General features: G+C 56.8%; 2 protein-coding genes and 1 long non-coding RNA gene across 11 annotated transcripts in view; all 3 read left to right on the forward strand.

Annotated features, from left to right (window-relative positions):
* Positions 1 to 1,289: 1,289 nt before the first annotated feature.
* On the forward strand, positions 1,290 to 9,292 carry LOC102061574 (ADP-ribosylation factor-like protein 13A). The gene is made up of 9 exons (XM_074551779.1): positions 1,290 to 1,348; positions 2,339 to 2,409; positions 2,629 to 2,878; positions 3,147 to 3,252; positions 3,638 to 3,789; positions 3,875 to 3,956; positions 4,044 to 4,230; positions 4,546 to 4,647; positions 4,960 to 9,292. The coding sequence occupies exons 1-9, from the start codon at positions 1,290 to 1,292 to the stop codon at positions 5,034 to 5,036; spliced, it is 1,086 nt and encodes a 361-aa protein (XP_074407880.1). The 3' UTR covers positions 5,037 to 9,292.
* A 4-nt stretch (positions 9,293 to 9,296) lies between these two features.
* Positions 9,297 to 13,330, forward strand: LOC141730848 (uncharacterized). Of its 2 annotated transcripts, none has more exons than XR_012582621.1 (3): positions 9,297 to 9,426; positions 9,796 to 11,089; positions 12,742 to 13,330. It is a non-coding gene; the product is annotated as an uncharacterized LOC141730848 (long non-coding RNA). The 2 variants fall into 2 exon arrangements; XR_012582620.1 differs by having other exon boundaries at positions 12,807 to 13,330.
* A 692-nt stretch (positions 13,331 to 14,022) lies between these two features.
* ATP11C (ATPase phospholipid transporting 11C (ATP11C blood group)) overlaps positions 14,023 to 25,901 on the forward strand; it is a 55,985-nt gene continuing 44,106 nt past the window's right edge. For 7 of the 8 annotated variants that reach the window (XR_012582619.1, XM_074551408.1, XM_074551412.1 and 4 more), the window contains exon 1: positions 14,023 to 14,256. Coding sequence is in view for 7 of the 8 variants with exons in the window: in XM_074551408.1 (XP_074407509.1) it covers positions 14,230 to 14,256 (27 nt within the window). In the remaining variant the exon portion in view is untranslated. The remainder of the gene's footprint in view (positions 14,257 to 25,901) is intronic. The other variant, XM_074551410.1, reaches the window with a different exon arrangement.

The following is a 25,901-nucleotide window of genomic DNA, read 5'->3' on the forward strand; positions in this document are numbered from 1 at the left end:
TGTCTCAGCATCTTTGGCTCGTGGTTGGTGCCCAGCTGGTGGAGGTGGTGCCCAGCTGGTGCTGGGTGCTTTGGCACAGCTGATGTGAGGCTGCAGGCTCCCTGTTTGCCCCTGGCCATGGCTTTTGAAGATCTTTGTCCCCTTGACTCCACTGCCCCCTCCCAGAACTCCTGCAGCTCGCACATCCCAGTGTGACTCCTCCACACACATCAGTGGCAGCCAGCCAGGGAGGGCAGCTCTGGCTGGGAAAAGGAGCAGGGAACCTGAGAAGCAAGATAAGAGCTTCAGAGATGGAGATCGAGGAGCTGGCCCCATTTTCCTCCACTCATTGCCCCATGGTGTGAGGGTCTCCACCACTTCCCTGCTCCCAGCCAGGCTCCTGCTGGGGCTGCCTGCTGTTGGCACCCCTGGGAGCACAGGGCCTGCTGCCACTCTGTCCTTGCTAGGGCACAAAGCACACACAGTGAGTAGTGCTGTGCCCAGCCCGGCTCAGAGGGGACCCTGGTGAGCAGCAGAGCCAGCAGAGCTGTGCACACATCCCCTGTGAGGGGCTGCAGACAAACATCAGAGATGTGCTCCTCAGAGGAGCCCCTGGCTCAGCCCACGGGGCCGTCAGGCGGTGTCAGTGGGGTGGGTGGGTCACCCCAGCAGCAACAGGACACGGGGCTGCAGTGGGGTGGGTGGGTCACCCCAGCAGCAATGGGACACGGGGCTGCAGTGGCATGGGTGAGTCAGTGAGGTGGGTGGGTCACCCCAGCAGCAATGGTACACGGGGCTGCACTGGGGTGGGTGGGTCAGTGGGGTGGGTGGGTCACCCCAGCAGCAAAAGGGACACGGACCTGCAGTGCCATGGGTGGGTCAGTGCCACCCAGCGTGGCAGTGCCACCACAGCCGTGTCCCTGCTGCCACTGGCCTGGCCCGACCCACCCGGATTAAGGAGCCTGCAGGAGTAAGTAATTTAAATCCAGATTAGGTTTAAGCAGCTGCTACGCAAAGCGCATGTGAGCAGAGGCTGTGCAGTGGGGATGAGCAGGTGAGACACTGAGTGGCACCCCTGATGAGCAGGGTCTGTGCCCATGGGGCACTGCCCAGGACGGATTTTTCTCCAGGTTGGCGTGTGCACACCAGACAGGAGGCAGCAGTGCTGTGCCATGGGACAGGGCACCCTGGATGAGATGCTCCCTGCCGTGAAGAGAGAGCCCAGAGGAGGATGAAGCACAGGGACACGCTGGGCTGCTCGCGTCGTGGGGGCTGCAGAGGGGCCGCCCCTCGGAGCAGGGCTGCAGACCATGTTCCACCTCTTCTCCCACTGCTGGTCGTGGCTGCAGGCCATACAGGAGCCCGTCAGGTAGGTCCCTGTGCCGCTCCGGGGCTCCCGGGGGTGACAGTATTTACCTGTGTGTTTTGAGTGTCACCAGGGTGGTGACAGGGGAAGACAGGGGCCCGAACTGTCCCCAGAGGGCTGAGCAGGGCACACAGGTGTCCCCCCTGCCCCTGCAGCAGGTAGGGAAGCAGGCTGGGCAGGGATGGATGGTTCCATGGGGATCCCGGCTCGGCAGAGTCAGCAGCTCCCCAGGAAAGCTGGGCAGGATGAACTGAAACACACCTGCCTTGTTTGCATGTGTCAGGACATCCAGGCTAATTCCCTGGGACAGCGCTGCAAGGAGGTTTATGCTCCTCTCCCTTCAGAGAGGACACCTTACCTCACCTGCTGTAATTCTGGAGGTGGAGCCGTGCCAGCTGCACTGTTATGCCTGCTCTGTATGTTTAGGGAAGAAAATGGTATTGCAAATAGCTGTAGTGGCTTGTCAGTGGCACAGAAAGTGTTGCCTGTGTGCCTCTGGTGGACCTGGTTGCTGGAGAGTGAACAGGACAGTTCAGTAACAGGAAAAACACCTGAGTCCAGGCAGAAGTTCATAAAATCACCCTTGCAACCTTTCTCTACCTGTGTATGTTCAAAATGTACTGCAAGGAAGGTGTAATTACTGACTGCATATAAGGAAGAATCATGCTGGCCTGTGCATATAATCGCTTAACCTTTTCTGCTTTGAAAATAAATTCTTGCCATAGGAAGCACCTTGGAGGCTCTGCAGCGTGGCTGTCCCATGGTGTTGGGGTGGCTCCAGGCACTTGTGCCTGTCCTCACCCTCTCCCTTGCCCCAGGGGTTGCCCCTGCACTTGTCCCCAGCTGAGCCAGAGCCTGTGTCACCGTCCTGCCCCTCTCCTGCTGAAATGTAGTGCCATGGGCAGGGTGCCCTGCCCGGGGTTGGGGTTAGGTCACTGTCCCCAGGGAGCAGAGCCTTTCCTGGGGGGCTCAGCCGCTGTTGTTGCTCCCCAGGAAGGTCACCCTCCTTGTCATGGGGCTGGACAATGCGGGGAAAACCTCCGTCATCGCGGACATAGAGAGAGGTGAGGAGCGGCACAGAGCCAGCCCAGACGGGGCAGCAGCTCTGTGGTCCGGTGGAACCAAGGGACCGAACTCCTGAGCTCCAGGGCTGCTCTGGGCGCAGGGCCCGGCGAGTCCCGGGCAGCGCTGGGGTGGGAGCGGGGATGTGCCGGGGCAGAGGGGCACGGGCACAGGGGTGCTCCCGGGGCCCTGTGCCAGCCCCGTGCGCTCTCCCCACGCAGCGCTGTCCGGGGAGGCGCTACCCGGGGCACAGCCCGGCCAGAGCCGCCTGCGGCTGGACAGGTTCGAGGTGACGCTGCGGGACCTGCCCGGGGCTCAGCGCTCCCGCAGCGCCTGGCGCAGCCACTACAGCGAGGCGCACGGGCTGCTCTTCGTGCTGGACTCCGCTGACCTGGCACGGATGGAGGAGGCCCGCAAGGTGCTGGGCCGCGTCCTGAGCCACCCCGATGTGTCCGGGAAGCCGCTCTTGCTGTAAGATCGGGGTGGAGGCTGTGAGCTGGGGGCCAGGGGCGGAGCGGGACCCTGAGGGTTGCGGGCTGCTGCGGGATGTGGTGCGCTGGGGACACGAGCATCCCAGCAGCGCTTGGGAGATGGGAGCATCCCAGCAGTGCTTGGGGAGGAGGAGAGGTGAGGAGGGGGCTCGGTGCCAGGTGAGCGCAGGCAGACGGGATAGAGCACACAGCCTCCCCGGGGACACGGGCCCGAGGCGGCGCTGACGGCCGCTCCTGCCGTGCCCCAGGCTGGCCAACAAGCAGGACGAGCCGGCCGCGCTGCTGCCCTGCGAGCTGATCGAGCGCCTGTGCCTGGAGCGCCTGGTCAACGAGCACCGCTCTCCGTGCCGCATCGTGAGTGCGGGCCCGGCCCCGCTCCCGATCCCGCTCCGGCTCCCCGTCCCCGCTCCCGTTCCCCGTTCCCGCTCTCCGTTCCCGCTCTCCGTGCCGCATCGTGAGTGATGGCCCGGCTCCGCTCCCGTTCCCGGTCCCTGCTCCCGCTGCCCCATCCCGGCGCTCCCGCTCTCGCTTCCCGCTCCCCTTCCCGCTCCCGTTCCTCCTCCCCGCTCCCGTTCCCGCTCCCGTTCCCGTTCCCCCTCCCGTTCCCGCTCCCGTTCCCTCTCCCGCTCCCTTTCTCGCTCCCGTTCCCCGTCCCCGCTCCCGTTCCCGCTCCCCGCTCCCCCTCCCGTTCCCCCCGCAGCGCTCCCCGCGCCGATCCCCGCTCTCCCGTTCCCCGCAGGAGCCGTGTGTCGCCAAGCGGGTCCCGCCCGCCGGCCCGGCCCGCACCACGCTGCAGGGGCTGCGCTGGCTGCTCCGCGCCGCCGCCGCCGCCCCGGCCCCGGTGCCTCCCGCCGCCCCTCGGGCCGCCCGCGGCCGCCCGCCCGCCCGCAGGTGAGTGCTGGGGGATCCATGACCCTGTCCCGGTCCCTGCTCCCCCCGCAGCGCTCGGCCTCACCCCGCTGCGCTCCCCCCGCAGGGACCGGCCGCTGCCCGGGGAGGATGCTCGGGAGAACGGGGAGCCCCGCGCGGTGCGCCCCGGCTGCCGCCTCCTGCCCCTGGTGAGTGAGGGAGGGAGCGATGGGACCGGGATGGACGGGGGCGAGAGGGGCTCTGCCACCCCCTATTCATCCCCCTTCCCTGCCCAGGAGGAGAGCACCAAGGGCCCCAGGAGGAGGAAGAGGAAGGTGAAGGTGAAGAAGAAGGGCTCGGGGCAGGCAGGCCCAGCCGAGGAGCCGGAGGGCCCGGGAGCAGGGGCTGCCGGGGGGCTGCTGCTCCCCAACAGGGTCGGGCAGGAGGAGCCCTCAGCCATCGGCATGGGCACCCCGCACCCAGGTGAGAGGGGACTGTGGGGCTGCCAGCCCTGCAGGACCCCAGAGCCACCCCAAGGGAGGTGGCCAGGCCTGGCTGTGTCACCAAATATTGGACCACTGGTGGCCACCACCTCCATCAGCTCTGCTTGCAGACCAGCAGAGTGCAGAGCCAGGTCAGGGATCCAGAGGGGAAGAGGAGACACACCTGGGCACCTCCACAGGGGATGGTGCATGCAGGACTGCACTCCTGCCACCAGCAGTGCACCCAGCTGGTTTGGTGACAAAGGCACCCTTGCTCAGGTGCGTGGTGCCTGAAATTTTGCATTTCTCTCTTCAGCACAGGGTATGAAAAAGAAAAAAAAGAAGAAAATCAAGAATAAAATCAAGTCACGGGAACCTTCTCTGGAGCAGCAGCGTGAGGAGGTCTCAAGCACCTTTGGTTGGTATTTCTCAGGACAGATTTTGCTGCAAGCACCAGGCTCTGGCCTGCTGGCAGCACGCTGTGCAGGGACACTGGGGGCTTGGTGTGGGGGCACGGGCACAGACAAGTGCTGGGGGGCTGCTGTGGGGCAGATGCTGCTGCTGCAGGGCTGGGGGCTGCTGTGGGGCAGATGCTGCTGCCCCTGCTGTGGGGTGGGATGCAGAGAGGCCACCCCAGTGCCTGTGCTGGGTCTGGGCTGTCCCTGCAGCCCTCACTGAGCACAGGCTGCCAGCCATGGGGTCCAGGGCCTGACTGCCCCCTTGTTCCCAGATTTGTACCGCCGGGCCATGCTGGCTCTGAAGATGAGGCAGGAGCAGAGGAAGCAGCCGTCGGCCATCGCCCCCTGAGCAGGGAGGCACCGAGCACGGGCTGTGGTCCCGAGGAGCCGGGCTGCAGGGCAGGGCAGAGCTGTGGGTGCTTGGCCAGGGCTGGCAGAGCTGGGAAAGGGGTCTGGGGCATCAACTACATCCTTGTCCTCTGAGTGGCTGAAAACCAGGGATCCACAGGGGCGAGCCAAGAGTCCCTTTGTAAAACGCCTCTGGCAGCAAACCCGAGTGAAAAGGGAACAGCCGGCCCCTTGCTGCCCCCTGTTAGTGTTCCCTGGAAGACTCCGACTAAACGCGCATTGGTCCGTGTGGAGAGGCAGATCCGAGCAAACACCAGGGGGAAAGCTTGTCCCTTGTATTGCCCGGTGCGGAGAAGGCTGTGCTCGCAGGTGAGGGCTGGCCCGGCACTCCCTGCCTGCTGCCCGGAACGCTCTCGTTCCCTGCTGGTGACCGAGGGAGGGCAGCCCCGGGCGGTGTGCAGAGGAGCTCCACATCCGGCAGGGCTCAGGAACCGCTTCCCACTCTGCAGGAAGGTGGTGCCCGTGTTTGTGCACCCTGCAGCCCATCAGTGAACATTTACATGCAAAGGCAGCTGGTGGCAGAGGCTCCATACCCAGGAGTGACCCTGCCACCCTTCCAGGAGGGACACTGTCGCTGGCAGTCTGGTACTCTGCTGCCCCAGGTGACACGGGACAGCAGCAGCACACCTGTCTGAGCCCAGCCTGTGACACTCTGTGTGTGCAGAGCAGCAGCAGCACACGTGTCCAAGCCCAGCCTGTGACACACCGTGTCTGCCAGGGTGCACGGCAGGCACAGCTGCCCTCAGCCCTGGAAACACTCCACCTGGAGCCCAAGGTTGGTGTTTTTCTCGTGGCACCTGCAGCAGGCAGCGCTGGAAGCTGAGGTGTGCGTTAGTCACCTCTGCTCCCCTGTTACACATTAACGGGCTCTGCCTCTGCCGACCAGGGGAAGGCAAATCAAGGGAGCCCTTTCCTGGGCAGGGCTGGAAAGGGAAAGGAAGAAAGTGGCTGCTCTGCCTTGCCAGCCTGCCATAAAGCTCTGACTCAGGGGTTATTTGTAAATAAACTGTAAATAACAGCAGCAGAAGTTGATACTGCCCTGTAAATACAGCACTTTCACAGCACCTGTCTCAGTGTGGTGGAGTTCCCTGGGCTGTGGGTGCTGGGGGTACAGGGCAAAGTGGGGACCAAAAAGGAGATGGTGGCTCCCACGAATTTTGGGTTTGTTGGAAAATGCTGGAGCTCCAATCGTGCAGGAAGCAGGAAACAGTGCCTCAGCAGCTGCTCTGGAGGAACACATTTTGTATCTCTTGTGCATAGCACCAACAGCACTTTCTACAGGGAGCCAGCTGGGTGAGGCAGCCCGGCTTTGCATTTCAGCACTTGGATATTATCTAGCACACCCTTCCTTTCCAGTTTCCAGGGAAGCTGACTCAGGAGTGCCAGGGTAGGCAAAATATTGTGCCTGGTGCCGCCAGCACTGTCGTGGTGCCTCACCTGGGCTGTGGCTGCATTGCTGTGGAGTGGTGTGTGAGTGCTGCATTTCTGCAGCTCTTGTGCTGCTCTCTGAGAGACCCAGCAGGGTCAGCAGCAGCTCTGTGCACAGCCTGGGCCCTTCTGAGCCTGAAGGATGGAGAGAGTCAGAGATGGAGGAGTCTGAGCCTGGCTGGGCTCTGCCCGAGTCGACGCTGTTTGTGTGCTGCCAGGAGAAGATGAGGAGATGTTTCAGCAAGTGCCATGGGAACACACCTCCCACCCCCTCATGCCAAGGTTGCTTTGCACAATTGGGTTGTTTCCTGCTGGCTGTGATCACTATCAGGAGCTAAAGCTGAGTAGTGAGCCTGCTGCTCCTTTGTGAAGAGCACTGCTTGGTCAGTGTTCAAACCCCACCGAGTCTCCCGTGTCCAGGACAGCCCCAGTCCTTGCAGGCAGCACAGCAGAGGCTGCAGAGAGCCTGGAAGGTGGCTCCCTGTGCTGAGGCTGCCAGCCCCTCCAGTTCCACCCATGGCCCTGCTGTGCTTTCCCCAGGGTCATTGCATTTCATTTTCTGCACGCTGCCTGGGCTCAGCCAGCACTACACTTTGTGTTACAGCCCCCCAGAAGAGGATGGGGGTGATGCTGACTCTGAAACCTCCTCTGAGAGCCCCTGGTTTGCCCCACACCATGGGCAGGGCAGCAAGTTCCCACTGCAAGCTCTGGTTGAGAGCACAGGCACCTCTGCTGCTCTACATCCACTGCTGTGCTAATAAAAACTAAACCCTGTGGCTTTTCACATATACGTTGGAGTTTCCAGGGGAGTGGGAAGCATTGTGGATCTCATCATCATTTCCAGGACTGTGATGGAGACACCCTTTGGGGATCAGCCTTGCTGGCAGCTGCAGTGGGGATGCTCTGAGGGGAAGGACAGGGAAGGGACCCTGCTCCACACATCAGGGAGTGTGGGGTGGCAAACTCACCAGCAACCAGGCCTGACAAAGGAAAAGAACTGAAACAAGAGACAGAGATTTGTGATGTGTGAAAAACATGGCAGTTCTTTCCTCTTCACTAACCCAAATTTACAGAAGAAGGAGCCAGCAGTGGTTTTTGAGAGCACCTCAGACACTGGAATGTGAACAATGATTTAGGGCAGTAAAGGGAATTAATTACAAGTGATCCAGGTTAATGGGTGTTTGGAAAGGCAAATGGAATGGATCACATCCTGTGGGGTGCCTCCCACTGTAAATCTGTAAATCCCATCACCTGCCCTGGTGTGGGGGCCTGAATATATGTTGTATTGTGGGATCTGTGTGGGTCCGAGTTGCTCCAAATGAGCTGCAGCTGCAGGGTCCTTAGTTGGGCAGCAGCTGTAGCTCGTGAAGGTAACTGAGATAAATAGGGGTGGGTCAAGAGCCCAGGAGGAGCCCTTGAGAAGACAGGAAGGACTGTGCTGCAGAGAATGGAGAAGAGCCCCAGCAGCGAGGCAAGAACAACACTGCAGTGAAGATTACAACAACTAATATAGTGCTTGAATATCTGTATATCGGCCTTGCCCTGGTAGGTCCCAGTTGCTCTAAATGGGCTGCAGCTGTGATGTCCTTAATTGGGTGGCAGCTGTGGCTAATGAAGGTAACTGGGATAAAAGGGGGTGGGTTAACCCGGCAGGGAGAGCCTTGGAGGAGCCCTGATGAAGAAGCAGGAGCAGCACTGCTGTGAAGAGCTGTGTGTGAGAAAACCCCCCAGAAGGTGTGGGACTCTGGAAATGTGGTAATAGGAATATGAACAACAACAACAAGTGGTGACCCCGACGTGATGGTTGGCAGAGATAAGGCAGCCAAGAGCTGTGGATGGCCTTTGAGCCAGGAACTGTGGATAAAGCAGCCAAGAGCTGTAGAAGAAATGTGGCCTTTGAGTCATGGAACTGTGACAGCCAAGAGCTGTGAAGAATATCGCCTTTGAGCCAGGAGCTGTGTGTGTTGTACGTGGTCTGTGAGTCACGGGAAAATGTATGTACTGTAATGTGGCCTCTGAGTCGCTGTGAAAGATATGTATTGTAGAATATGTAAATATGTCGATGTAAAATCTCTTCCTGTAAGTAAAAGAGAAGGGGGATGTATAGTAGAGATGGCCTTTGAGTCCTAGTAAAATATCTGTATTGTGCTTGGATATCTGTAAGTAAAAGAAAAGGGGGAAATATAGTGCTTGAATATCTGTATATCGGCCTTGCCCTGGTAGGTCCCAGTTGCTCTAAATGGGCTGCAGCTGTGATGTCCTTAATTGGGCGGCAGCTGTGGCTAATGAAGGTAACTGGGATAAAAGGGGGTGGGTTAACCCGGCAGGGAGAGCCTTGGAGGAGCCCTGATGAAGAAGCAGGAGCAGCACTGCTGTGAAGAGCTGTGTGTGAGAAAACCCCCCAGAAGGTGTGGGACTCTGGAAATGTGATAACAGAAATATGAACAACAACACCCTGGGGCACATAAACAGCCAGGGAAAGGGGAGAGGAGTCCTGGGTACAGAGCCTGGGGTCTGGGCTGGTGAGGGGCTCACATGGAGCTCTGCCCTCCCCGCTTTGTGAAAAAGGTACAAAAATTAATTACAACAAATCTCTTAGCCCAGCAGAGCAGCCCCTGGCTTTGCTGTGGGAGGCACTGCTGAGGTGTGGGCTCTGACCTGTGTTCCACTGCTGTCTGAAAGCTGCTGTAGTATGCACAGACCTAAATAAACACGTGTAAAGCAGGTAAGTGGATTTTAAACCCTGGAATGGGTGTTAGGGTTGATAAAAGCCTGGGGTGGGTGGTTTTGTACTTGAGCAGCTCGTTGCTATGTACACTTTCTCCTGCTCGCAGGTTCTACCCTCTGACTAACCTGGGTGGGCTGGGTGCCAGCACTTCTTGTGGAAGTTTCCCAGTGAAAAAGTGAGTGTTGGGAAGTGGCTCAGCTTTTATTAGATGAGCACACCAGGGTCCAGGGGATTTCAGAGATAATTCAAAATATTGCAATATATGTGGTAACAGGCAGCTCTCAATATGTTGAATAATGAGCAGCCATGCACAGAGTTTCTTTTGGGTGCTTTGTTACCTGTTGTAGACATTCTGTTGTGTTACACCAAAAATGAGATCTGGAGTGTTTACTGTCATATATACTGAAAAAACAAGGGTGAATTCATATTGACAATAACTCCCTAAGCTTCTTTTGATGGCCAGAAGGAAGCTGTTAATACTTTGTAAGGAGGGAGAGGACAAAGGACTGGAAAATGAGAAACTATGAAAACTTTCCCTTTCTAGGTTAAAGGAGCCTTGTTGGAGACATCATTGCTGGCAGAAGGAAGAAGGATATAATCAAATTTATTTAGCAGATAGGTTTGTCTTGGGGCACCAGGAAATGGGCTGGAGTCTGAGTACATAAATTTGTCACGTCATGTACCAAATATACATGTTGGTTTTCCCCTCTTCTGAAAAAGAAAGTCTTCTTTTTAAAAAGGGGAATTTTGTTAACTAAAATTAGTGTTCTCTTTCATAGATTGTCACCCTGTAAGTTGCTGCATATTTGAACAGGTGATTTCACAATATAAGGACAAAGTGCCTCTTGAGGAAGCCTATCAGTGTATTAATTGGGGCTTCTGCTACAGGATATCTCTGGGTGTGGGATCAAGAGCCAATTTATTAACCAAATCTTTTCATTTGAAAGCCAGCTGAAGCAATCAGAGCTCAGGCCTTGCCTGTGAGAGATCTTTCACCTCCTTAAACTGCACTTTGATTTCAGTGCAGCTGAGTTTAGCAAGACTGTATCCCAAATACCTGACCTGCATAAATCCTGCCTGCTACCCAAGCTCTCATCTTAGAGAGAGCTCACCCTCCACGCACAGTGCAGCTCTGGGAGAGGCTTGGGGTGACTTTGTGGGGGTTTTCTGTGTTTGTTTTTTGGGCTGCGATGAACCTGTGGCTCACAACAGAGCCCTGCCTCTGGCCAGACGAACAATCCCAATCCTGCTGTGCTGGGACTGAGCAGCGCTGAGCATGACCGCCCTGCCCTGGCTGTCAGGGTGCCTCAGCAATGGGTTTTCCCTGCCTTCTCCCGGTCCTCCTGCCCGCTGTGAGGAGCACCAAGCCAATGGGCAGGTGATGATGCCCTGGCAGTAAATGAGCTGCCAACCCACACGCTTGGTTAACGAGACCTACTTCAGGCTCAAGACAAACCTGTAGTACCTGTCCGGCGGCAGGAGGGACTTGGTGAGAATTAATGCATCTCCACTGACTTCGTACTACATAGGATGTTATAAAATCCATGCGATATTTGGAAGACACGGAAAGCCGATTGCCTGTTTTTTATTGACAGTGCTGTATCCTCCGATAGCCACACGATGGCAGAAGACGCAAACACTGCAATAATAAACGTTAAAAAAGCCAAAAAAACCAAACGCACAACGGTGTCAGAGCGGTCCCGAGGCCGGAGGGAGCCCGGCCCTGCCTGCTGTGGTTCCTGCCAGGGACTGAACTCCGACACCCCCATGGCCGAGAACAGCCAAAACAAGGCCGGGAGAACGGTTCTGTGGGAGGATTTAATGGATTCACCCACGCTGTGAGTAAAGGCTCTCCCTCGGTCGCTCCGTCCGTGCCCTGGCTGCAGCGTGCCCAGGCTCGGCTGATGCACCGACTGCTTTGTGCTCATTTTGGTGCTAATGGAAGTGGCGACGGACTCCAGCCAGGCTGTATTGGTGCTAAATTGTCCCTGGGACAGGGCGCAGCCCCTCGTGGTGCCTGCCGTGGGCAGGGCGTGGCTGGGCTGGCTGCAGTCCGTGCACAGCTCTGGGCACAGCTCCGGGCACGGCTGGGAAAGGCGCATTAACGCAGATTTCCCCTCTACAGACCCCTGAGCCGATGGAATTGCCACCGAATGAGCGGTGGAACCGTGCAGGCGGTTCCAGGCTGTGGAAAAGCCCCGTCAGGGCTGTTTGCTTCCTCTCTGCGGGGCTGTTTTGCTGAGATGGGGTTTTGCTGCCTCTGTGTCAGCAGCAGAGGGGTGGCAGCTGCCTGGAGCTCTCAGGGAAACCCTGCCCGAGGCTCTTCGGGGTCAAGCGTGGACATGGATGGATCTAAACAATCTGGGTCACTGCAGGACACTGTGCTCTGGCCGTTTGGGAGACCAGGCACCCACCTGTGGCTCTTCCCAGCTCTGCTTGCACTTATTTCATCTGGGAGCTCCCTGAAAAAGGGTCTCTGTCCCTAGTGGCAGTGCATTAAAGCTAATTGATACAGAATTCAAGATTAGATATAGTCCAAGTCTTGCATTTTGCTTCTAATCCTAGCAAACGTAACAAAAATTAAGAAATTATAATTTCAAATTAACTGTGTAGGGGCTGCAGTTAGTATGGCACAGGAGCTGTAAGGACAAGTGCAGCTGCATGGGTTCTTCTGCTGGTGGGACCAACTCTCCTGATGAGTTAATTCAGGTGAAAGGTGAGGAGCGGCTGTACCTGTAGCAGCAACACATTGAGGAGAGAACTGAGATGCTTTTCTGTGGGCCAGGTGAGCCAGATTGCCTTGGCCTTTGGAGCCATGCAGGGGTCAAAGCCCAAAGGCTGGGCTCTTCTGGTCTGTTCAGCACCCACCACAGAGCCTGCCACAGGAAAATGTCTGAGAACAACAGCTCCCTCTTCCAGCCAACACAAACAGGCTAGAAAAACATCAGGAAAGTACCCAGAAAGCAAGGCAAAAGCTGCAGGGTAGCTTGGTCTGACTTCAGTGCTCTGTTGTTTTGTGGGGGAGGGAACTCTACAGCCAAACTGGTTAGGCATTCTATAGAGATGTTTAACAATTGCCATTCATTATTTTAAAGCGGCTGGCATTGTTCTCTGGTTTCCTCTGTTGTGGTGAGGCCTTTGTGTGGAAAGGTGAGTAAGAGCCCAGCTGCACGGGGAACAGTGGGAGGGCTGCCCTGGGATGCAGATCCGTGCTGGCTGTGCCTGGGAACGCTGCTCTGCCCTGCAGGGATGTGGAGCCCTCCCCGATCCCTCTGCCTGCTGCCTTGGGAGAACTGGGGTTAAAAACCCCCAGAGCTCCGACACCTGACTGCTATTTTGGTGCTGGGGCAGGCTGGGATGTGTCACACTGTGTGAAACTGCCAGACAGTGGGTGCCACTGCAGAGCAAATGGGACTGGTTTAGCCTCGGTAAATCAATATGATGCTATTCTCACTTTAGAAATGCAAAGTGGAAAATCTGTGTTTTCCAGGCCTCTGGAAGCTGCCAGCTGCTCTCTAGGCCCAGGAGTGGTGCTTCAAGGTGGGTTTTGCTCAGTTTGCAGGAAGAAGCTGGCTTTAAAACGGAAGCAAAGCAATCTGCTGGAATGGCAGTGGCACCTGGGCACGGGGCTGGAGGAACCTGCCCGCTCCTGGAGGTGCTCGAGCTGTCAGCAAGGGACAGCCCAGGGAAACTCTCTGCCCTGGTGCAGAGGATATTGCTCCAGAAAAGGCTGTTCTATTGCTGGGCAATAATGATGTTCAAAACAATAATAAAAACATGTAAGTTTTGTTAGGTTACAGCTCGTCTTTTTCAACTTGATGTTGAAAACATAAAATCATGTAGATTTGGTTGGGTTACGTCTAGTCTCTTTCAATTTGGTGTTGAAAACAACAAAAACATGTAGATTTTTTTAGGTCACATCTGGTCATTTTCAGATTTGGTGGTTTACATTAATATTCTCATGCTCTGTGCCTGCTTGACTAGGGAGAAGGTTCCTGGAGGAAGCATTTCAGGTGAGTTTTGCTCTGCCCTTGCCCTGTCCCTGCCCTGGGCTGCATGACCAGGTGAGGGAAGGGTTCTGCCCCTTATTCTGCGCCTGAGATCCCTGCCCTCAGTGCCATGGGCACCTGTTGGAGTGAGTTCAGAGGAGGCCACAAAGATGCTCTAAGGATTGGAGCATCTCTGCCATGGTGACAGGCTGAGATTTAGGGTGTTAGATTGTGGAAGAGAAGGCTCTGAGGGGGCTGTGGAGTCCCTTCCAGCGCCTAAAGTGGGTGCAGGATTGCTGGACAGGAACTTTTTATGGGGCATGTAGTTGTAGGGCTGGGGGAATGATGCTTTGGGCAGGTCACACAAGGAATAACTGAAAGGGGGCAAGTTTTGATTAATATTAGGAGGAAATTCTTCCCCCGAGAGTGTTCTGGCACGGGCTGTCCAGAAGAGGTGTGGATGCGCAAGGCCAGATGGGACGGGGCTCGCAGAAGGTGTTCCTGCCAGCACCGGGTGGGATGGCGATGGTCTTTAGGGTCCCTTACAGCGTGACCCGTTCTGTGCCAGTGACACAGCACAGGGACCCTGCGGCGGGGACGGCAGCAGGGATGGCAGCGCGGCGGGGCGGGGCTGTCCCCTGTCCCCGGCTGTCCCCTTGTCCCTGTGTGCCTCCTATCCCGCGTGTCCCCTGTCCCCGTAGTCCGGCCCGGCTGTCCCCGCGTGTCCCCGTCCCGCGTGTCACCGCCCGGGCTCGGTGGCTCCCCCTGGCGGCATCGCGGGGCTCGCGCTGCTCCCAGGCTGCTCCGGGCGCGGCGGCGCCGCCTCCAGCGGCGGGACAAAGCGGGGCCGAGCGGGGCCGGGCCGGGCCGGCGGCATGGAGCGCGGAGCGGAGCGGGGCCGGCGGCGCGGCCCGCAGCCCCTCTAGGAGCGGAGCCGGGCCGGGCCGGGCGATGCGGCGGTGAGCGCGGCGGGGCCGGGCGCCGCCGCGATGCTCCGCCGCAGCCTCAGCCGCCTGGTGAGTGCGGGGCCGGGGCGCGGGCGGGCAAAGTTCGCTGTTTTTCTCTCCCTGCCGCGTGCTGGAGCCGTTCTCCCGCGGGCTCCCGCATCCCCCTCCCCGCGGGGTCCGCCCGCGGCCCCGGCCCCGCCGCGGCGGCTCCGTCCGACCCTGCGAGCCCTGCAGAAGTTCCCTTTGCTGCCGGAGCCCAGACCTTGTTTTTTCCTCCCGGACCTGCCGGAGGGCGCTTCCCCGGCCGGCAGCGCTGCCCGGACCGCGTGGCTCTTCCTGCCCGGGGCGGGATGCGGCTCTGCCCCCGCCGGCTCCATCCCGATCCCTTCCCGCTGCCACATAGGCTGCTCGGAGATTTCACCGTGACCTCACTGCTTGGCCTGGGCTCTGTAATTACTCATGTTTTCCTTTTCCGCAGCAAATGTGCGAAAAGTGGTGTTTTACCGTCGTTCCAGGCGCTGCTGTTTGTTCAGCAGTGTCATTGATTGCGCAGTGCGTAGTTAGCGAAGTTCCTGGAGTTGGGGCGGTGTGTGTGCTGTGTGTGTGCTGTGACACAGCCGGAGAGCCCTGCGATGGAGCTGGGGCTGTGTGTGTGTGCTGTGACACAGCCGGAGCACCGTGCCATGGAGCTGGGTGTGCTGTGACACAGCGCGGGCACCCTGCGATGGAGCTGGGGCTCTGTGTGTGTGTGCTGTGACACAGCCGGAGCACCGTGCCATGGAGCTGGGTGTGCTGTGACACAGCCCGAGCACCGTGCCATGGAGCTGGGGCTGTGTGTGTGTGTGTGCTGTGACACAGCCCGAGCACCCTGCGATGGAGCTGGGTGTGCTGTGGCACAGCCCGGGCACCCTGCGATGGAGCTGGGGCGGTGTGTGTGTGCTGTGACACAGCCCGAGCACCGTGCCATGGAGCTGGGTGTGCTGTGGCACAGCCCGGGCACCCTGCGATGGAGCTGGGGCGGTGTGTGTGTGCTGTGACACAGCCCGAGCACAGTGCCATGGAGCTGGGTGTGCTGTGACACAGCCCGGGCACCCTGCGATGGAGCTGGGCAGCTCTGGGCCAAGGGGCTGGAAAGCTGCCCTGGGAATAGGCTGGCCGGGCTGAGGCACAGCCCGAGCACCGTGCGGGGCTCCGGGGCCGCTCCCGGTCACGGGCTCTGCCCCCAGGCCCGAGCCGCGCTCTCCTGTTCGCTTTTGCTTTGGAGCGAGATGTTTTTTCCAGACTCGGAGCACAAGGGACTCTAAGTCGCCTTGTTCAGTCTGGAGGTAGCTCTGCGGAGCTGGGCAGGGATGGGTTTGATTTTTGGGTTGGTTTTCTGTTTGTAGGCGGTGTTGCTGTGGCAGGCTCTGGGTTAGCCCTGTGGAGAACACACCTACCTCAGCCATTGTTTTGCAGCCTCGGGGACAGATAGATGAGATGGAAACTCAGTGCCCTGACTGGCTTTGATGCCTTTTGGGTTCGGCTCTGCCCTGAGTGCTTCCTTCCCCGCCCAGCCCAGCGGCGGTTTCTGTGCCACTCCTGTCAGAGGCGTTTGTGGTTTGAGGCATCTCCGCCGGGTTCAGTGCAGAGCTTTTTCGGGTGGCTGCTTGCTGTGAGCGGGTACTGGAGATGCCTGCCTGCCTGCTGGACCCAGCACCCTCCTGACGGGTGAGGAGCAGCCCCTGCCCTGCCCGGGGTCCCACACAGTCCCTGTGTCGCCTCTGGGTCCCTCGGCGTGGAGAGGGGATGTTCAGTGCTGCTGGGGTGTGATGTCCTCTGGCGTGCAGAGAAACCATCCCTGCACAGCCCGGGTATTTCCAAAGGCTCTGTGCAGGGCTGGCTGTGGCAGCAGCCCTTGGGAAGGGTACAGTGGTGTTCTGGCTGGAGGAGCAGCCCTTGGGAAGGGTACAGTGGTGTTGTGGCTGGAGGAGCAGCTCTGTTCAGGGCCCAGGACCGAGTGCCAGGCCAGCTGCAGTGTTGGTGCGGGGTTTAAACACTGTTTGCACCTCCTGGCTTTGTGAGCAGTGTTTCAGCAGCAAGGAGCAGTTTATCAGGCTGGCGCAAGTGCTGTGGGTCCCCCATATCAGCCTTGGCTGATAGAGCAGCTCTGCCCTGTCCCCAGCCCTGCCGGCAGCCACGGTAGCCTTGGGCCAGCCCTCTGCCCCCTGCTCCATGGGAGAACAGGGCAGCCTGTGCCAGGCTCTGAACCGTCCTGAGGTGCTGCCTGGCCCTCGCTCCTGGATGGGCAGTGCTGCTCATCCTGTGGCATTGCAGGAGTTCACTGCAGTTATTAAAGGCTGCAGATTTGCTGGCGCTTGGGATCCCATAGGGCTGCTCAGACAAGCACTGTAACCTCTCCACTGTGTGGTCTCTGCCTGAGGCTCGTAAATACCAACAGATAGTCAAAATCCTGTTTTCAGTTGTAACTCACAGCTTAGGCACAGTGGAGGTGACTTGCCCTGTCAGCTTGACTGTTTGTGGCTCTGTTTTTCCCTCCTATAAACTCTGATCATGAATAGGGTATGAAATGGGATGGTGAGAAGAGCAGGAAGGGTCGAGTGGTACATGTGGGTCTGCACAGCTACCTGGGGCAGACTGATGCTCTCAGAAACAAATTGGATTCTGAACTTTGATTTGCACCACCAAAATAATCCCTATCACAGGAAGAGTGGGGCTGGGATCACTGCGGGGAGGTGGGATTGAATTGCCATGGTTAATCCACTTTTAGGAGATACTGTCAACTTGAAATATAACTTTAATTCTTTTTTGAAAACAGATTCTAGCACTGGAGTCTTATTTTTAGTCTCCTGCTGCCTGTATGGCTGTTGTGGGAGGGTGCTGGAGCGGAGTGGGGAAGTGTGGGGGTGTCCAGGGGGGGTTTGGGGTCACTCTGCTGGGCTGGGCTCCTCACGGCACTGTCCACCTGCAGCTGGCTGGGCAGTGCTGCTCCCTGTGTCTGCATCACAGACAATGGGCTTTTTCTCACCTATTTATTGCTCTCCTGTTCTTCACTGTACCCCGGGGCCACAGCTCTGCCAGGGCTGGGGGCAGTGCCCACCCGGGCTGGGGGAGAGATAAGGGAGGAATGCAGAAAGAGAACTCACTGATGCCCTCATTATTTGTGCTTTTCCTCCCAGTTTGCCTTTATTTAAGGTCAGTCTGGAAGCGAGCCCTGGGAGCTGAGACGTGGGGCAGGAGGGCTGGGATGGTGGGTGAAGCACCCCAGGGTGGTGGGTGAAGCACCCCAGGGAGCTCTCCCTGCTCTTGGGGTGCCTGCTGCTGGCTGAGCCCCTGGGCTGCTGCTCTGTGCTGGCTCTCTCTGCAGTCAGTGCAGCTCCTTGCCCTGGCACTCTCCTGTTCGTGTTCAAACCCAGGATAAGTGAGAAAACAACAAACAGTCTGTAATTGGGAGCAAAACTCTTCCGCTGGAGTGTTTGTGCAGAGTGTAACAATAGGACCTTAGTTGTGTTTTTCCAGTTAATTAAATACCTTGGGGCCTGATCCTCTTTGCAGCCCGTGTGCTGGTAAATCCCTGGTGTCTGGCGAGTGCTGGGCTCCTTGTGAGCTGCTGGCTGTCAGCACCGTGTGCCTGGTGTTGGGAACGAGGTGTCCCTTGGGTGGGTGTGCAGGGCTGTCCCTGGGCTGGGCCTGTGGCTCTGTGCCCTGTCACAGGCTGCAGTGATGTTCCCTTGCTGCTCCTGGGCTCTGCATCCCTGTGTCCTGTGCCAGCTGTGGGTACCCCAGTTTGGGCACGGGGCTCTGCATCCCTGTGTCCTGTGCCAGCTGTGGGTACCCCAGCTTGGGCATGGGGCTCTGCATCCCTGTATCCTGTGCCAGCTGTGGGTGTACCCCCAGTTTGGGCACGGGGCTCTGCATCCCTGTGTCCTGTGCCAGCTGTGGGTACCCCAGTTTGGGCACGGGGCTCTGCATCCCTGTGTCCTGTGCCAGCTGTGGGTACCCCAGCTTGGGCATGGGGCTCTGCATCCCTGTGTCCTGTGCCAGCTGTGGATGTACCCCAGCTTGGGCACGGGGCTCTGCATCCCTGTGTCCTGTGCCAGCTGTGGGGGTACCCCAGCTTGGGCACGGGGCTCTGCATCCCTGTGTCCTGTGCCAGCTGTGGGTGTACCCCCAGTTAGGGCACAGGGCTCTGCATCCCTGTGTCCTGTGCCAGCTGTGGGTACCCCAGCTTGGGCACGGGGCTCTGCATCCCTGTGTCCTGTGCCAGTTGTGGGTGTACCCCCAGTTAGGGCACAGGGCTCTGCATCCCTGTGTCCTGTGCCAGCTGTGGGGGTACCCCAGCTTGGGCACGGGGCTCTGCATCCCTGTGTCCTGTGCCAGCTGTGGGGGTACCCCAGCTTGGGCACGGGGCTCTGCATCCCTGTGTCCTGTGCCAGCTGTGGGTGTACCCCCAGCTTGGGCATGGGGCTCTGCATCCCTGTGTCCTGTGCCAGCTGTGGGTACAGCTGTGGGTGTACCCCCAGCTTGGGCATGGGGCTCTGCATCCCTGTGTCCTGTGCCAGCTGTAGCTTGGGCGTGGGGCTCTGTGGGGCAGGTCCTACCTGAAGATACCCACCCCACTGAGACCTATTCAGAAAAAGGCTGAAAAAGGGACATGGCCTAAAGTCACTCTTTCGATGGGAAGTAAATTTGGCACTGGGAATAGGGGCAGGGCTGGATGGAGAGAGCCCCTGGGGGGCACTGGGCACTGTGGGGCTGTCCCTGCCCAGCTCAGGGGGTGTGGGAGCTGTCCCAGGCCGTGGTGGAGGATGCTGATTTACACTCCCATCTTTAGGGTGTGCAGCAAGTGTGCTCTGTGTGCAAAAATAGATTTTATTACACATCTGTGCTTTTCTTTCACACTTGTTTTTTTTCCCATGGAGTGTGAACCAAACATTAGTGTGTGATTGCAGTTCCCATTCTAATAATAAAGATGATTACAGTTTGGAGTTGGAAGCTGTAGGAGTTGTCTCTTCCTCCCAGTCCAGCCCTGTTAGCACCTGGAGAGTGAGGCTGCATGTCAGCTTCTGCAGGAAGTGTTTGCTTTCATTGATGTGACAAAAACCTGTGAGCAGCAAAGGCTGGGGCTGGGGTGTCTCTGGGACACCAGGTGGCACAGAGAAATCTGCTGGGGAAAATCCCACATTTGAAGAGAGCACGGATTTCAATGAAACCACTTGAAATTGTCATGAAAGTTGCTGGAATTTTGTTCTGTGAGATGTGTTTGGCGTGACAGCAGCATCCCTTGTGCTCAGGCAGTTCCCCTGCAGCAGCCACAGGGCAGTCCATGCTTGACCACAGAGAAGTCAAGGGAGGCTCAAATGGGGAACCTGGGGCTGCAAAAAGCTTAGGGCTGCAATCCCCCATTGCTGCTCCTTCCCTGGAAAATGGGGACACGGGAGTTTCTCAGGTTCTGGGGGACACAGGGGTTTGTGAAATTCCTGTAACCATTTCCTCTTTAACTGTCTGCTAACTGTAGCCTTATTCCCAGAAATGGCTCAGCCATTTGGCTAAAAATAAATAAAAATCAAGCAAAAAGCAAAAGCTGGGCCTAGGATAAACAGCTGCATGTGTTCAGTTAAAGTTTGGGAAGTTGGGAATGGCTCCAGGGAGGGCTGGAAAGCACCGGTCAAACATTAATGATGAGTGATGCTTCTAATTAAACCTGGGGCATGCTGGAACTTTTCTGTGCCGAATAATGAGTCTTGGCTGTATTTTCTTCTTCCCTCCATGCCACTTTTGTCCCCAGCTGGTGTTTTCCTAGGACTAATGGTGATTGTTTGGGCTGTGCAGGAGAGGTTTGTAGCTGAGCTGACTGGAGCTGCAGCTGAAGACATGGCAATTTGCTTTTAATAATAAAATTTGTAAAAGCAAATGGGACATCTATTAATAACAAGCTTTTCAGCCTTGCCTTTAATTTCATCCTGTTGCCTTTGGTTTATGTGTTTCCTTTCTGATTAAAAGTGCTGTGTTCTGGCTGTAGCTGTCTCTAGTGGAGAGATTTATTTTTTTTAAGTGTTAGTTAGAACGGAACTGATGGAGAGCATTCACAGTGTCTGTAAGTCAGATGAAACCTTCACACCCAGATTAGTTGCTGTCTGCCTGTGATCACGTTTTTAGCAGTGCAGGTTTGGTCCCTGTCAGCATCTTCCTGCCATGGCACCAAGCTTGCATCTCCTGTCCAGGTGTGTGATTCCTGGCACTGTGGGACTGTGCTCCCTTGGGAGGTTAAACCCATTGCCAGGAAATGCTGGGCTGGCCAGGTGGGGACAGCTCGGTGGCTGAGGTGTGCCTGCAGAGGGGCTGGCACTGCAGGGAGTGCCTGGGAAGGAGGAATTTCCAGGCAGCTTGGGCACAGCGTGACAGAGTGTGCTGTTACCCATTAGCCTGTGTTACCTTGGAAAATGCCCTTCCTGTGCATCTAGGCTGGAGTCTGCTCCTCACTGCTCATATTGGAAACGTTTCTGTGCTTTCTGAGCTCTGGGAAGGATGGGCTGGTGTTGGGTGTTGTGGAGCTCACCTGCCCATGCTGTCCCAGCCAGCACACCTGTGTGCAGCCTGGGCTTGGAGCCCACAGGTGATGCTGTGGGACCAGGAGAGCCTGGCACCTCTGCAGCGCTGCCCCTGCCATCTCCCTCACTCCTGCAAGTAAATAAGAGCTTTTTTTCCTACTTCAATTAGCAAGCAATATTGAGGTTCAGCCAGGCTGCTGTGTGCTGCAGGGGATGGCAGTGAGTGGCAAAGTGCTTTAAAGCTTGATTTACTAACTTGTAGCCTGGGGACACTGAAACTTGCCTCTTTTAAAAGGTCTCCTCTTTGCTGCCCTCGCCGTGGCAGCAGCTGGGTCAGGAAAAGCCTGTTCTGCCCAGGGCTGCAGTGACTTCAGTAGCTGTGTGTGCATTAAATATACATGCTTGCAATATATGCACATTAAATATGCATTTAAGCAATACACAGAGATGCATTAAGTATATATATATATTTATTTTTGATTGTGGGCTGTGTCTCAGGCTGGGCCAAGCCCCAGGGAGCTGCTGGGCAGTGGTTGGCACAGGGCACTGTCCTGATGGCTGCAAAGGGCATCTGGGTCCTGAGCCCCACATGGACAGGGGCGTGGGGAGAGGAGCTGAGGGTCTCTGGGGGCTGCCCTGGGGTGTGCTCCTGCTCCCCTGCATGGTTTTGGTGCTCTCACAGGGATGCTCAGTGCCACAGGTGCTATCAGAACCAGTATATACTCCATAAAATGTGCAGCCCCTCTGCCCGCTCTGTGGGCTCCTCCTGCTGACTCCAGTGGGTTTTCCCCAAACCTCAGTGGTGTTGTTGGGATGGGATTCCAGCTGAAGCCCATTCAGTCTGAAAGCACATCTCCTCAGGCCATCCAGGCTGACTGATAGCGCTGCAGAGACATTGTCCTGCCCTCGCTAATGAGAGCCCAGTGTGTGATCCAGCTGCTTGTACAGAGCTGTTTGTTTGCCTCCTGCAGCACAGGAGGGGTAAGCTCCTGCAAGGCTCTTCTAGCTGGGTGTTTTGCTCTCAAATCAGGCTTTTCTTTCCTATTTCCCATCCTGAACAAGACTTCTGTTAAACTCCATTGTGGCCTTTGCTGAGTAATGCTTTGCTGCAGGCTTTTTGCTCTTGTTTTCAGCTGAATTTCAGGGTCTGTAGGTGAAAGGACTCCAGCCTTGTTTATGGAGGGCTTGGTAATGTTTTGCTGTGTGTTTTCAGATATCTTAATCTGGCATGTCCTAAAGTGCTGTATACCTTAACAGGATCGTGTGAGATGATGGAAGTGGGAAACAGAGACATTGCTCACTTGGTCCATGTAATTTGTTTGCGCTGTTGTGGCCAATTTGCAGACCAGAGGGATCCTCTGTTTCCTGTGCTCTAAAGGACCCAGAAAAGCTGAGTAAGATGTGCAACAGGCAAGGCCAGACAATTTGAAGCGCTTCTTTGGTGCTGCCATCCCAGATCTCTTCAGCAGTAATACAAATTAAATACTGCTTGACTGCAGCGACGCTCTGCTCTGCTGCTGGAGTCTCAATTGGCTTAAGAGGGGAATAAAATAAAAAAAAGAAATCTCACTGCCGGGAAATTAAATGCGAGGAGAAAAAAAAAATCCACTTTTTTGAGCAGCCCTTCCATCTTTTATTATGATTTCTGTGTAATTCCTCCCCAGCATTCATGCAAAGCCAAGCAGCTGCTATCTGTAGGGACTCAGACTGCACTCAGCGGGCTAAAGCCAGCCTTGAAATGCAGTATTAATGAATTTTTTTTCTGTTTGCTTTGGGTGGTGTTTTGCATGCCACTTCTGTTCAGTCTGAGTTGTGGAAGGTTTTTATTCTTCTTGTTTTTTCCTCCTTCCTTGCAGCTCACCTTCTCTTACATTGTTTGCTCAGGGAGGGAGTGCAGTACAATGAGCTGTGATGCCCGAGGGCTGTTGTCCTCATATCAGCCAAATTGATATTGTGGAGCACAGAATTTCCATGGGGGAATTGATATTGTGTAGCACAGCATTTCCATGGGGGAATTTCCATTGATATTGTGGAGCACAGAATTTCTATTGTGGGGATTGATACTGGGGAGCACAGAGTTTCCATGGGGGTATTGATATTGTGGAGCACAGAATTTCCATGGGGGAATTGATATTGTGCAGCACAGAATTTCCATGGGGGAATTGATATTGTGGAGCACAGAATTTCTGTGGGGGAATTGGTATTGTGGAGCACAGGATTTCCGTGGGGGAATTGGTATTGTGGAGCACAGAGTTTCCGTGGGGGAATTGGTATTGTGGAGCACAGAGTTTCCGTGGGGGAATTGGTATTGTGGAGCCCAGGATTTCCGTGGGGTGGTTTCTCTGGGGCAGTTGAACGGATGGAAGCGGCACTTTCCCCTTGGCAGGTTCCACTGCAGTGAGTGCAGGGTGGGCAGCAGGCAGGCAGAGAGGAAGCCTGGGCTGAAGGAGCTGCTGCTGGTGACGGTGAGAGCAGGAACGCCCTTGTCCTGGTGCCTGGCTAGGGAAGAGCCTGATGGGCTGGAGAAGGCTGAGCCATCCCCAGGGATGCTCTGCAGCTGCTGTGCTGGGGTGCAGCACAGGGAACCCCCAGGTGCAGGGCTGAGGGTCAGCGAGACCTCAGCTCTGTGTGTGCCTGTGTGTGCAGCTCTGCTGGGCACTGCTCACTCTGCCCCGCTCCCTTCCCTCCCCAGCCTGGCCAGAGCAGGAGCCAGAGGATTTCCTGCAGATAAACAGTTCCAGGCCCCGTGGTGAGGATTTCTGTGCTGGCTGGGCGGATTTCAGTGGCCTGCTGTGGCTGTGCCTGCCAGCCCCAAGGATCAATCTGTTGGTCACTGTGGTACCCAGAGATGAAAATATTCCCAGTGGGGTCTGGGTCACGTGGAGCTGGTTTTGGCTGTGGGGTAAGGGGTGAAATGGGTGATTTCTACCTCTTTTCCCTTTTATCTCCTGCTGCTTCTGTGGAACCATTTGTCTGTAGTACAGCAAGAGCAGAGTTAGCAAACTACAGATTTCATGGCTTGGGAGTTGAAAAGCTCAATCTGAACCCGTGAATGAGGAGCATGGGAGGTGCTGGGACCTTGGTACCATTGTGGGGTTGAGGCACCCTGGGCTGCTGGGGCAGGACTGTGCAGGATGGACCTGCCCTCCCCTCCCTCCTGGGGGCTGTTTGGGGGACAGGACAGCCTCCCTGGGGCAGGCTTGGTCTGGGGGTGCCTCTGGGCAGCCCTGGGTGCCAGCCCTGGGTGCCAGCCCTGGTTCCTGGGTGCCAGTCCTGGGTGCCAGCCCTGGTTCCTGGGTGCCGGCCTGAGGCACATCCTGGCAGGGCAGCCTGCAGCCTCTGCCCTGCAGCGTGCTCAGCCAGGCCAGGCTTGCTTCCCTTCCCAGGGGAAAGGCAAGAAACTGCCCTGGGAAATGGGCTTCTCGCCAGCCAGCTGGCAGCCTGGCTCTGAAATGCTGGGAAAACTTAAAAAGGGGCAAAATGTCTGTAGGTGGCAGAGGTTAGAGTAAGGTCTGGCCGAGCTGGGATACATAACATAGTATTTAGGGGGTTTTGTTTCCATAACTGAAGAGCTCAGGCTTTCAGAGGACCAGAAAACAACGGGAAAACCAACAAATTATAGCTCTGCTGGGTGGTGCAAGCACTGACAGTTGCAAACTGGGAGGTTTTTTCCATTTTGGTCTCATTTCAGTTTTAGCCAGGCCAAATCACTGCTCTGGAGAGCTCGCTGCCCTGCTAGGATAGCTGCTGATGAACAGACATATGTGCACAGCTTGAGCCGGGGAGAGGAGGGAGGAAGAGTTTTGAAGGCAGGAAGACCTCGTTGTGTTTGCTTTGTGACCTCTGCAAAACATTTGGCTCTTACTCAAAGTCCCTCTTCTGTTCTTGAGCCTGAAGTGTTCCTATGAGCCTGGGTTTTATATGCTGGCGGCATGCTGCTCGGACTTTGCTTTTGGGCTGCCAAAAATAAAGATCTGCTGCCTGGATTTCGAGATGAGCAATGGTTTCATAACCCTGGCTGCCAGCAGGGCAGGGAGAAGAAGAATTGAGATGCTGAAAACTCCGAGGGTCGGTGCTTGTGTTTGAGCAGGAGAACAGATTCTGCACCACCAGCAGCACTGGAGTGAGGCTGCCCCAGTTGATCCTCGCTGGGTTTGGCTTCCTGCATTGCTGGAGCTGGCTCTGTTCAGTGCTGCTGAGCAGGAGCTGTGCTTGCAGCCATTGGGGCATGCTGGCTGGCAAGATGCAGGGCTGCCTGCTTGGAGGGCAGGCTGCCTCCAGGAGGAAAAACAAAATCCCTGCCAGAAAAGGTCTTGTCAGCTGTCACCCCTGTCCACGGCACTCCTCGAGTCCAGGATAGGGCTGGGCTCTCCTTTAAATTTATTACATGGGGAAAAAACTTCTGTATTTCCTCTCTCCACCCTTATGGAGTCTCTCAAGTAGCCTTTTCCCCTGTTCTCCCCACCCAGCCATGTCTCTGTAGGTTTGTATTTGTTGGCCAAGGCAGCGTTTGCAGGAAGTGCAGCCTGGCTGGCTCTGTGTTCCCCAGCCCCTGTCCTTGCTGAGGGTGCCCTCCCTGTGGCCATGGGGTGAGGCAGCAGCTCTGGGGACAGAGGGGACACGGGGTGGGCTCTGCTGGTGCCCCTCACTTGGTGCAGTCCCCGTTGCTTTAGGGGTGCTGTGCTGTGTTTGTGGTGCTGTGCTGGGCTCAGCTGCACTGCTGTGCCATCCCCAGGGAGCAGGGCTGTGTGCTGAGCCCCACCACGTGCTCGCTGCTGTGAAACCCCCTGGCCCTTTCCCCAAGGCTCCTCTCCTGCTCTTGTCTTTTCTTGGGGTCTGGGGGCTCTCATGGCTGCCCCCCACACTGCCTGGAGCTGGTGTGACCCAGTGGTCACTCCTTGGTGGCTGTGCCCTGTCCCTGGCTGACACATCAGTGTGAGCTCCAGCCTCGGCTCAGGGGAAGGGATCCTGGTTTAAATTTCAACCTGCTGCTTTTCCCAGGTACCAGCCTCCCATCCTGGCCAGGAGTGAGCAGCAGAAAGGGATCCTGGTTTAAATTTCAACCTGCTGCTTTCCCCAGGTACCAGCCTCCCATCCTGGCCAGGAGTGAGCAGCAGAAAGGGATCCTGGTTTAAATTTCAACCTGCTGCTTTCCCCAGGTACCAG

Source organism: Zonotrichia albicollis, chromosome 14 (genome assembly GCF_047830755.1).
Source record: "Zonotrichia albicollis isolate bZonAlb1 chromosome 14, bZonAlb1.hap1, whole genome shotgun sequence".
NCBI classification, from domain to species: Eukaryota; Metazoa; Chordata; class Aves; order Passeriformes; family Passerellidae; genus Zonotrichia; species Zonotrichia albicollis.

Bases quoted from the DNA above. Each gene is read 5' to 3' on its own strand.
- LOC102061574 (XM_074551779.1), top strand. From the start codon at position 1,290: ATGTTCCACCTCTTCTCCCACTGCTGGTCGTGGCTGCAGGCCATACAG. The intron at 3,790-3,874 runs GTGAGTGCTGGG...CTCCCCCCGCAG, and splicing joins GGCCGCCCGCCCGCCCGCAG to GGACCGGCCGCTGCCCGGGG. The intron at 4,648-4,959 runs GTTGGTATTTCT...CCTTGTTCCCAG, and splicing joins GGAGGTCTCAAGCACCTTTG to ATTTGTACCGCCGGGCCATG.